We start from the raw sequence: 13,069 nt of genomic DNA on the forward strand, positions 1-13,069 counted from the left end.
GTGCCCTACCATGGAACCCGTGTGTGATTTTCAAAGCTATCTATGGGTACTTGGTCAGAGGGGAAGAAAGCAACAGGATCAACATTTACAAACAGGGCCTGGAGCTCCCGTGTAGCTGACTCCCATCATTTCTGTCTTTTTCCTGGGCAACAGTTCTGGCAGCACAGTGAGTGGCTGGACGTGGTGATCGATGACCGCCTGCCCACCTTCAGGGACCGCTTGGTTTTCCTTCACTCTGCCGACCACAATGAGTTCTGGAGCGCCTTGCTGGAAAAAGCCTACGCCAAGTGAGTGACAGCTTCCCCAGCTCAGGCAGCCTCCCGACAGGAGCCTCTACACTGGCCTTTGTAGCAAGCATCTGAGGGCTGGGAAAAAAACAGGGCTCTGGGTTTGCAGATGAGGCTCAGCAGGACCCAACCCTCTCCGGGCTCAAGTGGGATTGGAGGTGGTTTTCCTTTCTTGGCCTAGATGTGCCCATCTTTGAGAACAGTGGCTACATTCATGACCCCTTGTCTCCCTGGGTCATGAATCTGGCCTCTGGAAGAGCTGTGAAGGCAAGCAGAGGGGAATTCTGGCTGTGCCGACAGCACTTAGTGCTTCAGACTTCGCTCGGACACTGGCATGGCTCAAACATCTGGGCTATTACCCCACGTGGATATAGAGACATCAATTGTCCGTCCTACAGGATGCTTCTTTTTTATTTTTAAAAAATCGTGATGTATATGTATATGACATAAATTTTACCATTTTTAAGTGTGCAGTTGAGTGGCATTAAGTACATCCACATTGTTGTGCAGCCATCACCACCATCTATCTCCAGAACTTTTTCATCTTGCAAAACTGAAATTCTGTCCCTATTAACAAATAACTTCCTATTCCTCCCTTCCCCCAGCCCCTGGCAAGACCACTCTACTTTCTGTTTTTATGATTTGACTAGTCTAGGAACCTCATATAAGTGGAACCAAGACATTCCTTTTTAATCACCAGCCAAATGGCCTCAGTTTCCTCAGGCTGTCAATTTCCAGCCCACTAGCTTGTTAGTGAAAGGCCACAGCAGCCTGAATTCGATCCACAGATGATGGCAGAGCTCCTGGGAGCCACTTTCAGGTTCAGCCTGGATCTTCAAGCCATGAGAATCCTATCCCTAGAGACAGAAGCAAGGATGGTCTTGCTTCTACCTCCAAGTGGGGCATAAAAGTGGCAAAATAGAGTGGAGGCATACCGTGGTTAAATTAATCCTGAAATCAGCAGGACAGAATTAAAGCCATCAAAGAAGAACCAAAGATGCCCACGCTTGCCCTCTGTCCCACCCAGATCTGTGCAAACACCATCAGTGCCACCAGACAGGCTTAAGGGGACAAAGGGCACTGTTTCCGAGTCCCGTGGGTGGAACCGAAGCCCAGCTCTGCCCCTTGGTGAGTGCCCCACACAGCAGGATGCAAGCAAGGCAACAGAAACTGTGTGCCATCTAGTTTCTAAACATAAAAAAGATTTATTGAGGTCATTTAAAAAGGCCAAACTGGCTGGCAGAACAGCTCACCAAAAAAAAAAAGTATAGATGGTGTTATGGTTAGTTTTATGTGTCAACTTGATTGGGCTAAGGGATGCCCAGATAGCTGGTGAAGCATTATTTCTGGGTGTGTCTGTGAGGGTGTTTCTGGAGAAAATAGCTTTTGAATCAGTAAAGACTGAGTAAAGAAGATTGCTGCCACCAATGTGGACGAGCATTATTCAGTTTGTTAAAGATCCAAATAAAAGAAAAAGACAAAGGAAGGGTGAATTCCCTCTCCCTACTTGAACTGGGACATCCATATTCCCCTGCCCTTGGACATTGGAGCTCCTGGTTCTCAAACCTTTGGACTCAAACTTGGACTTACATCATCAGTCCCCGATTCTCAGGCCTTTGGACTCAAACTGAATGATACCACCAGCTTTCCTGGTTCTCCAGTTCGCAAATGGCAGATTGTGAGATTTCTTGGCCTTCCTAACTATGAGAGCCAATTTCAAATGTATGAAATAACCTCATTGAAGGGGTTGGAGAGAAAGGTGCTGACCTAAGTAACTTTGGAAATCAGTGGAGTCTGTAAGATTAAAGGCAAAAGAAATTGTACGAGAGTGCTGTGCTCTAGTTGCTAAAATTGTTTCTTGAAGGAGTACAAATGAAAAATTGATCTAATTATACATGCATACTGAGTTGAACAATGGAGTGAATGGATGGCGGATGGCAGGAGCCGAGTTTCTCACTGTTGGATTGAGAGGTTACAGATAGGCAAGGGGAGGAGGCCAGAATGATCCATGCAGATTAGAGTTGGAGATTCCAGAATGAACTTAGATTTAGCTTAACGAGATGGTTACCTAGAGATACATGGATCTGTACATGAGTTATCATACACATATATATTGATCTATACTTGGGTTATCATATACATATGTATTTCCTTGCTTTGTCAGTGAAAGGAGCTAGAAACAATGACAATCCTGCAGCAACAAGCACACCTGTGTCTCAAGTCCTGGTTTCTAAGATCATTCTTCAATCAAAGGAACTAGGGCTTCTGGGAGATAAGGCTGATTCTAGGACTGGGGCATAGACACATACATACATATATATATACACATACATACATACATAAAATGAGCCTAGATCATCTTATAGTGCCAGAAAGTGAGAACACATGCAAGACACACATGCACACACACACACACACACACGCACACACAAATGAGGTTATGCCAAAAGGACACAAGAGCATACTGAAGGAGCTCCAAACAGCCAAAGCTAGAAGAATTCAACCAACAAAATAGACAAAGCAGTACTGGATTATGAACCCAAGTAGAGGCTGGGTGTGGTGGCTCACACCTGTAATCCCAGCACTTTGGGAGGCTGAGGTAGGTGGATCACCTGAGGTCAGGAATTCAAGACCAGCCTGGCCAACATGGTGAAACTCAGTCTTTACTAAAAATACACAAATTAGCCAGACATGGTGGTGCATGCTTGTAATCCCAGCTACTCGGGAGGCTAAGGCAGCAGAACCACTTGAACCCAGGAGGTGGAGGTTGCAGTGAGCCGAGATCATGCCACTGCACTCCGGCCTGGGCAACAGAGCAAGACTCCATCTCAAAAACAAAAACAAAACAAAACAAATCAAAACAAAAAAGCACAAAATAAACCCAAGTAGAAAATAAATATCAATGAGTTCATACTAATTTGAATAAATGATTGTATAAATAAATGTGGAAGAAGGAACAAATATCCCTTGTAGAATAATTCCAAATAAATTATGTTTATATTCCATCCTTGAGGAGGTGGAGTGTAACTCCCTAATTGTTTCATGCGGGCTGCACATAATGATTCCTTCCAAAGAGTTCAGTATGGAAAGGGGAGAGAATGAGCAACTTTCCAGTGGAGACACCTGACTAACACTACCTTCAGGTGATCAAGGCCAGCATCAGCCATGGTAAGGCATGTGGACAGCAGGTACCTCTGATATGATGAGATGAGAGGGGAGCTTTACCTCTCTGGTCTTCCTTCCACTAACCAATAGCCCTACTCTTTTTTTTTATTATTATTAACTTTTTTTTAGAGACAGGGTCTTGATCTCTCACCCAGACTAGAGTGCAGTGGCACCGTAATAGCCCACTGCAGCCTGGAACTCCTGGGCTCAAGTGATTCTCCTGCCTCAGCCTCCCAAAATGCTGGGATTACAGGCACCAACCACCACACCCAGCTATTTTTTTTAATTTTTAAAAAATGTTTCATTTTTTATTTTTATGGATGTATAATAGTATACATATTGATGGGGCACATTTGATATTCTGATTACAAGTGCACAATGTGTGATGATCAAATCAGGGCAATTGAGACACTTATCATCTCAAGCATTTATCATTTCTTTAATAGCCCTAGTCTTATCATGAGAAAAAACATTAGACAAATTCTAATCCTGCAGTATGCCTACCCAGGACTCCTCAAACCCATCAAGGTCATCAAAAACAAGGACAGTCTTATAAACTGTCACAGCCACGAAAAGCCCGAGGATATGGGAGGACTCAGTGCAATGTGGGGTCCTAGATGGGATTCCAGAAGAGAAAAAGGACATTAGATAAAAACTAAGGAAGCCCAAATAAGCTATTGCATTAAGTCTGTTTTCACGCTGCCGATAAAAACATACCTGAGACTGGGCAATTTACAAATGAAAGACATTCAGTTGGACTCACAGTTCCACGTGGCTGGAAAGGATTCACAATCATGGCAGAAGGCAAGGAAGAGCAAGTCACATCTTACGTGGATGGTGGCAGGCAAAGGGGGCTTGGGCAGGGAAATTCCCATTTTTAAAACCATCAGATCTGATGAGACTCATTCTCTATGACAAGAACAGTGCAGGAAAGATCCACCTCTATAATTCAGTCACCTCCCACGGAATTCTAAAATTCTAAATTAAAAAGCTTATTTAAAAATCAAGCAGAGCACATATATGTAAAATGCATAGGAATAAAAAAGATGACAATGAAAAAAATGGTTAGGAGTGTGTGAGACCAGAGAAGAAGAGAAAGGGCGTCTCTCTGTCCACATAGTCAAGCCCCGTTCCATGGGAGATTAGAGAGTGAGACACATGCATTTGAACCTCACAGCAGTCCTAGAAAGGAGAGCACAACTCTCTCCCCCATTTTGCATATAAGAAAACGAAGGGACTGAGTGATTTGGTCATTCAGATGGTAAGTCGTAGAACCAGGATTTGAACCTGAGGCCACACAGGCACCAGGGCTGCTGCTCTATACCACCACACCACACTGCCTCCCTTGCAGGAAGCTCAGGATCTTTGGCTTCCTCGAAGCTCCAAACAAATCCTGATGCTTGCTTCCTGTCTTCCTTCCACACCACCCAGCCAGGGCAAGCCCTGGGAAGCTTCTGGCTTAGTTAGAAAAGCTCTGAATGCAGGGTGCCCCTGGTGGCCTCCCTAGGTCCCTGACTGTCTCCTCTCTCTCCTGCCACCCTTGCAGGCTAAATGGGAGCTATGAAGCTCTGAAGGGAGGCAGCGCCATCGAGGCCATGGAAGACTTCACCGGGGGTGTGGCAGAGACCTTCCAAACTAAAGAGGCCCCCAAGAACTTCTATGAGATTCTAGAGAAGGCTTTGAAGAGAGGTTCCCTGCTGGGCTGCTTCATTGATGTAAGTTGCTCATGGGCTCCCATTCCAGGCGCTATGCTGGAGCTGCAGTCTGCACCAGGTACCCCAGCCACACCCAAGGAGGGGCATAACCCTTGGGGGGCAGTGTTTATTCCTGCTAATTAAAACACAGGTTTTGGGGGGAGGGGGGAGGGACAGCATTAGGAGATATACCTAATGCTAAATGACGAGTTAATGGGTGCAGCACACCAACATGGCACATGTATACATATGTAACAAACCTGCACGTTGTGCACATGTACCCTAAAACTTAAAGTATAATAAAAAATAAATTAATTAAATAAATAAAACACAAGTTTTAACCAGGCATGGTGGTGTGTGTCTGGAGTCTGAGGCAGGAGGATCCCTTGAGCCCAGGAGTTTGAGGCCACAGTGAACTATGATCGTTGTCGCTGCTCTCCAGCCTGGGTGACAGAGCAAGACCCTGTCTCTAATAAATAAATAACAAATAAAACACAAGTTTTTATTTAATAGTGATCAAATGATAAAGGTAAGATGTACTTGCTGTATCAGATGGAACAATCTTGAGGCCCATACAGGCGCATTTTTACCTCCCTCCCACCGGTTTCTCAGCTGCCTCTGTTCTCCAGCTCCACCCTGGAACTGGGATCACCTGGCCTGTACCCTTCCCAGCTCTCTCTCTGCTCGTACAAACAGGCACACACATTCACACACAAACATCAAGGTCAGTTGGCTTGATTTTACTGAAATGGTTTCTTTCTATCTAGTTTTCTGAATTTTTTTTTCATTTCATGTACTATGAAAAAAATAGCAGATAGAAGTCTAATGATATTTTTAAAAAAATTATCTATGCATACAAACACATTTATAATTTTATCTCATCTTTTTAAAATTTTTTGTTTTTTTTTTATGGACTGCTATGACACTATGTATTTTTTAAATCAATTCTAGTTTTCTGTTTCCTCTTAGATTAGCCTTGGGGTCTGTTTTTTGCTAATGAATTAGCCAGTTCCTCTGCACTTTCAGGTTTGTGACACAGAGCTGTGTGTACTGTTGTTATATGCTTCTTTTCGTCTCTGGGATGTATGTGATTGTGTCTTCTCTCTCACACTATACTACATGAAGGTGACAAGTTGTTCTGTTTGGGGACAAAATAGTGAACTGTTCATTGGAGTCCCCACTGGGAACGAGCGCCTCCCCATCCTGGGAAGAGACTAGAACTTGCTGCATGTCACTACTAAACATCCTAGAGGAGTCCCATGCATAGCCCACGCACATGGCCTGCACCTGGGGCAGCAGAAGGGGCTGGGATTGTGACGGGGCCAGGCATGTAGCTGGGTCTGATCCAGCAGGGTAGGCTTGACTTAGACGGTTGGTGTGACTCTGCTCTTTCCATGTTTTAGACCAGAAGTGCTGCAGAATCTGAGGCCCGGACGCCGTTTGGTCTTATTAAGGGTCATGCCTACAGTGTAACGGGAATTGATCAGGTAGGCGACTTGAACTCCAACCGCAGGGTGTGTGACAATGCTAGTCCCTTAGGCATTTATTCAGTGCATTGCAGTTTAAATGTCTGGCTTGAGACCGTGTCACCTAAAGAGGCAGGCTGGAATTCAAAACAGCAAGCCAGGAAAGAGAGACACCGTGTGATTCCACCGCAGCACAAAACTCGTTTAGCAGGTGTAAGCGCCCGGTATTTGTTTATTTTTCATTTCCTTTCTTTCCCAATTCTCCTTCAGTCCTGTGTTAGTCACGATTCTTCAGAGAAATAGAATCACTAGGGAACCAAATATATATACATACAATTAAACACACACACACACATCTATCTATGTATCTATCTATCTATGTATCTATCTATCTATCTATCTATCTATCTATCTATCTATCTATCTATCTATCTATCTATCTATCTACACCACACAGTTGACCCTTGAACAACACAGACTTGAACTTATATGGGGATTTTCTTCCATCTCTGCCACCCCTGAGACAGCAAGACCAACTCCTCCTCCTCCTCCTTCTCAGCCTACTCAACATGAAGATAATAAGGATGAAGATCTTTACAATGATCCAGTTCCACTTAATAAATAGTAAATGTATTTCCTCTTCCCTATGATTTTCTTGATAACATTTCTTTTCTCTGGCTTATTTATTGTAAGAATACAGTATATAATGTAAATAATTATAAAACATGTTAATTGACTCTTTATGTTATCAATAAGACTTCTGGTCAATGGTAGGCTATTCGGAGTACAGCTTTAGGGAATACAAGATTTTTTGACAATGCAGGAGGGTTGGCACCCCAACCCCCCACATTGTTCCAGGATCACCTGTAATACGATTTATTGTAAGGCATTGGCTCATGCAATTGTGAAGAGTAAGAAGTCCCACGATCTGCTGTCTGCAAACTGGAGGCCCGAGAAAGCCAGTGGTGTAGTTCTGGTCTGAGTCTGAAAGGAAGGCCTAGCAACCAGGAACACCAATGGTAAAAGTCCCAGTCTGAGGGCAGGAGAGACAGATGTCCCAGCTCAGGCACCCAGGCAGAGAGACTGAATTCCCCCTTCCTCTGCCTTTTTGTTCTAGTCAGGTCTTCACAGATGAGATGAGGCCCACCTACATCGGGGAGGGCAATCTGTTTTACTCAATCAACTTAAATCTCATGTCACCCAGAAGCACCCTTGCAGACACAACCAGGATAACCTTGAAGCAAATATCTGGGCACCCCATGGCCCAGTCAAGTTGACACATAAAATTAATCACCACGAGTTCCATTCTTGTAGCTGTAGCCCAGGGTGGAACTGATCCCGGGGGACACCCAGACTCCACACAGCACCACCCTGACTTCGAGGGAGTGGTTGGTTAGGAGGAGAGATCCTTGAGGGGCACAAGGGGAAGAGAAAGAAAGAATTGGATGAAAGAGGAGGACAAGAAGCCAAAGGTATCACTCTGCCAGACTCAAGCTCAGCAAAGCCCAGAAGCCTGCCTTGCCCACTCTATGCCTCCCTGGACCAGTCTCAAGCCCAGTACTTAGAAGGCACAGATGCCCCTGGTCTTCTGTAGCCACCCACATTTTGAGTGACATCCTCTGAATGCGTGGGGAGTAAAGAACACAGAAGAGAGACCCTGCCCTTTCTCCTCACTGGAGCCAAGGTGTGAGATGCCGTTGGACTCTCTGGGATTCTTTAGAATGTTAGCTATTTGTGTTGGTTCCTTTGTCCTCCTTCACCATCCATAGATGACTTGCAGATCGCTCACTCAAGCGGGCATGTGATTTTTCTAGGTTAGATCTTCTACGTATTCCACGTAACAACAGAAACCTCTCAACATCTTGGTTTGCTTGATTTTGCTTCCTCTCCCCCTACAAGGAACTCACCTGCCCTGAACCTTTCAAATTAAATGAGCCCCTTAAATGGTGAGCCACAAGCCACATCTTGGACTCTGAAGAGTTGATGTTACTTGAATTTTTACACATCCAAAATATAATTTATGCCAAATGCATGAGGATAAAACATTCAGACTGCTACAGTTTCTGGTTAGTTGATAACTAGAAGTCTTTTACTTTCACTCTCTCTCCTCCAAAACCCTTCTCAAATGCATTGGCCCTTGTCCCTGCTCCCAGGCCGAGCTCAAGGGCGATCGAGGTGAACAGCAGGAATCCTCATAGACACCTGAAATAAGGAGAATATTGGGCCTAGAAGACGTAAAAGCTGTTTTGGTTTATTGTTGTCTTTAAATTCCCAGCATATGCTTATTTTCTTATCATTCATCTGTGCATGGGATGCTAGGATGAAGAAAGTTCAGTAATAGTTCCATGAGCACCTTTGAGGACTACTCTTTACCATTCACTCTCCTAGATGCTGAAGATGCCTAAGACTTGGCTCCTGCCTCTAGGGAGATCCCAGTCTAGAGAGAAACCCACCCATTTCTAGATTCATATGGACTAATTTCTTGTTAATTGCAATTCTACTTTACTTCTCAGATGTGGCATAAGCATTTTGGTGCTTAATATAATATCATTGGCAATAGTAGCAATTATTCAATAGGAATTAGAAGGTTCCAAGGGCTGGTTAAGAACTGGGGAACTTTTACATACCTTCAGCAGCGTTTCAGGAAGAGACTTCCAACAAAACCAGTCCTGGATGGAGCTGGTCCACCTGGAGCTCATGGATGAATGTGGCCAAACCTCCACCATATTTACCATTTCACACTTCCCTCATGCTTTTCCCTTCTAGGTAAACTTCCGAGGCCAGATAATCGAGCTCATCCGAGTCCGGAACCCTTGGGGCCAGGTTGAGTGGAACGGGTCGTGGAGCGACAGGTCAGTCACCCTATCCTGCCTCTCTGGCTGGTTCCCGGGGCGTGTGGGGCCAGAGTTGGCTTGTGCAGACATGTGAAAGAGTGGCCTGTCTACCATCCTCCCGGGCTCTGACTCAGGGTCCTGTCCCGATCCTGGGGTGCCCCTTCTTCTTCCCCTTTCAGCCCTCAGGCCCACCTGGCATCAAGCTTGATTCTCAAGAAAGACTTTTACAGCAGCACTCTAACTTTCACGAATTGTATTTATGTCAATACATAAATGTGTTACCTCCCGTGGTGATGTTTATAACCCAGTGATATAGTGAAAAGCTTTATCTGTAGTTGTGAGTAGCTCCAGTAAGCAGCGTGCATGTGCATGAGGGCATGTGTGTGTGTGCGCGTGTGTGTGTGTGTGTGTGTGTTTGGAGTGTGGGAATCCCTGAAATATTACCTAGCATGTAACTATAGGATTCTCTCTAATGGTCACTGACCACGGCAGAGGCCCAAAAGCCCAGCAGAGAAATAGAAGTGAGGCTGAGCATGGTGGCTCATGCCTATAATCCCGACATATCAGGAAGCCAAGGTGGGAGGATCACTTGAGTATGGGAGGTTGAGGCTGCAGGGAGCTATGATTGTGCCACTGCTTTCCAGCCTGGGCAACAGAGCAAGACCCCATCTCTCTCTTTTTTTTTTTTTTTAAAAAGGAAAAAAAATAGAGGACGTGGAATTACAGAGCTGTTAACCAGAGTTTTGGTCCCCAGTTATCAAGAAAGGTCTGTCTTTTCTGTGTGTGTCCCCACAGCTCCCCCAGCTCTGGTCCCTTGGGAAGTGGCCAGGTGACTGGGAACCAGGGATGTTTGTGTGGGTGCGTGGCAGGGCCCGCCTGAAGCTGTTGCTCCTCCTCTGCTTGTTGGGCTCCTGAAGCCCTTTCCTGCCATATCCATGGCCCCTGAGCTTCTAGGGAAATCTGAAGCTAGTCTAGAACTTGGTTAAAACTGAGCCAGTGTTTGTCTTCAGTCCAGACACAGCTACCAGGTCACCAGACATGGTGCAGCCGCTGCTGTATTAGCCAGACCCCAGCGTGAGGGCAGAGCACACAGGCCTGTGCTTTCCAGGCTGTCATCATCCCCATGGAGGCTCTCGTCCCACCGTCCTCTGCTCTGGCCTTGGCTGCCACCTTCTGAGAACAAAGAAGCGTTGGCAGAGATGAGCTGAGACGGGTTGAGGAGGGAAGAGATTGGCCTCCCTCTCCTGGCAGAAATGGAAAGCACAGAGAAATAATGAAGCCAAAATTAGTGAGACAGCATCATGTTGTAATACGTGCAGTGACCCTCAACTTTGAGATCGTAGCCTATAAAGGGAAAATGGGCCATTTTCTCCCATTTTCTGGGACTCACAGAGGTAGAAATAAAGAAAGTGCATTCTGACTGGGAGCCAAGGCTGGAATGAAGTTTGTCTTCCACTCATGCAGCCTCCATGGATGATGCACGGGGCAGGCACCATCCTGACCCCCTGACTTCGCTGTGCTGCTGGTGACATGTGAGTAGGGTTGAAGACACCACATGGCCAGCCTGTCAGGCCAATTATCTGGGTGTGAGCCACTTAGGATAATGGCTCCAAAAGCAAATAATGGCTGCCAGTTCCACTCTTCTGACCGTGGCCCGAGCACCTGGAGACAGGCCCCTGCTGATCCTCCCCTTGGATCTCGTGAGCACTCCCCTGAGGTTGAGTCGAGATCACAGGATGAGAGGGAGCTGCCACACTGGCTGTAGCATCACAACAGTGGTGACCTATTTTGAACTATTTGGAGGCAGCTGTGGGAGTCACAGAAAATGCAATGAACTTGGAGTCACAAATCTTGAGTTTGGAGAGTGACAGGCAGCCATTCCTACCCCTACTCTTCCCTGAGAGTGTTTCCATGGGCCTACCTGAGCCCTTTGTCTGCAGGACGGGCACACCTAGCTCACAGAACCCCACCTGGCTTGCTAGCGAGGTCACATACAGAAGGTGCTGGGTACAGACAACATCAAGCATGGGCAAGTGTAAGGCATTATCACCTTTCCAAGTGTCAGTTTATCCATTAAGGAAGGGCCGAGTACTGTTCCAGGTCACATGGCAAGTTGGAGGCCAAGCACGAAAGTCAGTGGACTTGTGGCTTCCAGCCGGGCTCTTCTGCTACCCCGCGGGCATGCAATGCCTTGTGACTGTCCCAAGATAATCTTCCATGTCGGTGGTTCACATCATCCTCAGGGGTATTTTATCCATCAGCAGCACTTGGAGATGTACTTTCTGACCAGCCCTCTTATTTAGGGGCCAGTGGCTCACCGGCCGCTACATCCCTGGGTGCATTTCTGGGACCCAGTGAGTAGTCACTGAGCAGGTCTTATTTCCTCCATAACCGTACACTGTGGGTTCCACATCAAGGCCATTGTTGCTCTTCATGACCTCTGCCTGAACACCAATTTTGTTTACTTCCAGTTCTCCGGAGTGGCATTCTGTTGGTCCAGCTGAGCAGAAGCGTCTGTGTCACACTGCTCTGGATGATGGGGAATTCTGGTACAGTGCTTGTTCCTGTATTAACTGCAGATGTGAGCAAGTCCCATGGCTCTGGGGCGTAAGGAGCACCATGTTTCTCTCTCGCTTTCCTTTTTTTTTTGTCTTTTTCTTTTTTTTTTTTTTTTTGAGATGGAGTTTTGCTCTTATTGCCCAGGCTGGAGTGCATTGGTGCGATCTCGTCTCACTGCAACCTCTGCCTCCCAGGTTCAAGTGATACTCCGGCCTCAGCCTCCCAAGTAGCTGAGAGTACAGGCATGCACCACCACGCCCGACTCATTTTGTATCTTTAGTAGAGATGGGGTTTCACCATGATGGCCAGGCTAGTCTCGAACCCCTGACCTCAAGGAAACCACCCACCTCGGCCTCCCAAAGTGCTGGAATTACAGGTATGAGCCACGGCGCCCAGCCTTCTCTCTCCGTTTTTGGCAAACCAAATTCATCTGTCTCAGACCCCTCATATACACCCAGATTAGAGGGAAATTTAATCTCCCTCCTGACTTGGTGGGGGCTCACCCCAGCTCTCGGTTTGTTGAAGAGTCTTCAGGGGGTTCCTGCAATCCAACAGAGGAAGAGCCTCTGGTCTCCAGCCTGACACACCTCCTTGGCGCTCTTTGTCATCCAGGTTTACACAGTGAATTTGAAGACAGGCAGCCCTGCTGCTCACAGGGTCCATTCCCTCCACACCCACCTTGGTGAGAGGTACCTTTGAAGACAGCTGCCCTGAGAGCATCTAAAGATATCGGCCTACGTGGGAAGGAAACATTTCTACTCTGGACTTGCCCTTGGCCTGAATCTCTTTGTTTAATTGAACATTTGTATTGGGCCTTCATCTCTAGAATCTTTTTCAGTCTTAATTCTTCCCGTTTGGGATCTAGAAGTTGGCCCTTCTAACCCTGCAAGACCAAATTTCTGGTTTCTGGCTCTATTCCCTTTCGTGTGCTCCAACCAATCAAGTCTTGCCTGAGCTCATCTCTTTCTTGTAACAGCTTTTAAAATACAACGGCCGGGCACGGTGGCTCACGCCTGTAATCCCAGCACTTTGGGAGCCCGAGGTGGGCAGATCACGAGGTCAGG

The 13,069-nt window shown here is 46.3% G+C and overlaps 1 protein-coding gene across 3 annotated transcripts in view; it reads left to right on the forward strand.

Moving 5' to 3' along the window:
• Window positions 1–13,069, forward strand: part of CAPN9 (calpain 9) — a 54,676-nt gene that overhangs the window by 15,442 nt on the left and 26,165 nt on the right. For 2 of the 3 annotated variants that reach the window (XM_032137125.2, XM_032137127.2), the window contains 5 exons: window positions 154–287; window positions 4,999–5,167; window positions 6,550–6,633; window positions 9,379–9,464; window positions 11,918–11,995. In XM_032137125.2, coding sequence (XP_031993016.1) covers window positions 154–287; window positions 4,999–5,167; window positions 6,550–6,633; window positions 9,379–9,464; window positions 11,918–11,995 — 551 coding nt within the window. The remainder of the gene's footprint in view (window positions 1–153; window positions 288–4,998; window positions 5,168–6,549; window positions 6,634–9,378; window positions 9,465–11,917; window positions 11,996–13,069) is intronic. The other variant, XM_032137126.2, reaches the window with a different exon arrangement.

This window comes from Hylobates moloch, unplaced genomic scaffold, assembly GCF_009828535.3.
Source record: "Hylobates moloch isolate HMO894 unplaced genomic scaffold, HMol_V3 SCAFFOLD_18, whole genome shotgun sequence".
In the NCBI taxonomy this organism is placed as follows: Eukaryota; Metazoa; Chordata; class Mammalia; order Primates; family Hylobatidae; genus Hylobates; species Hylobates moloch.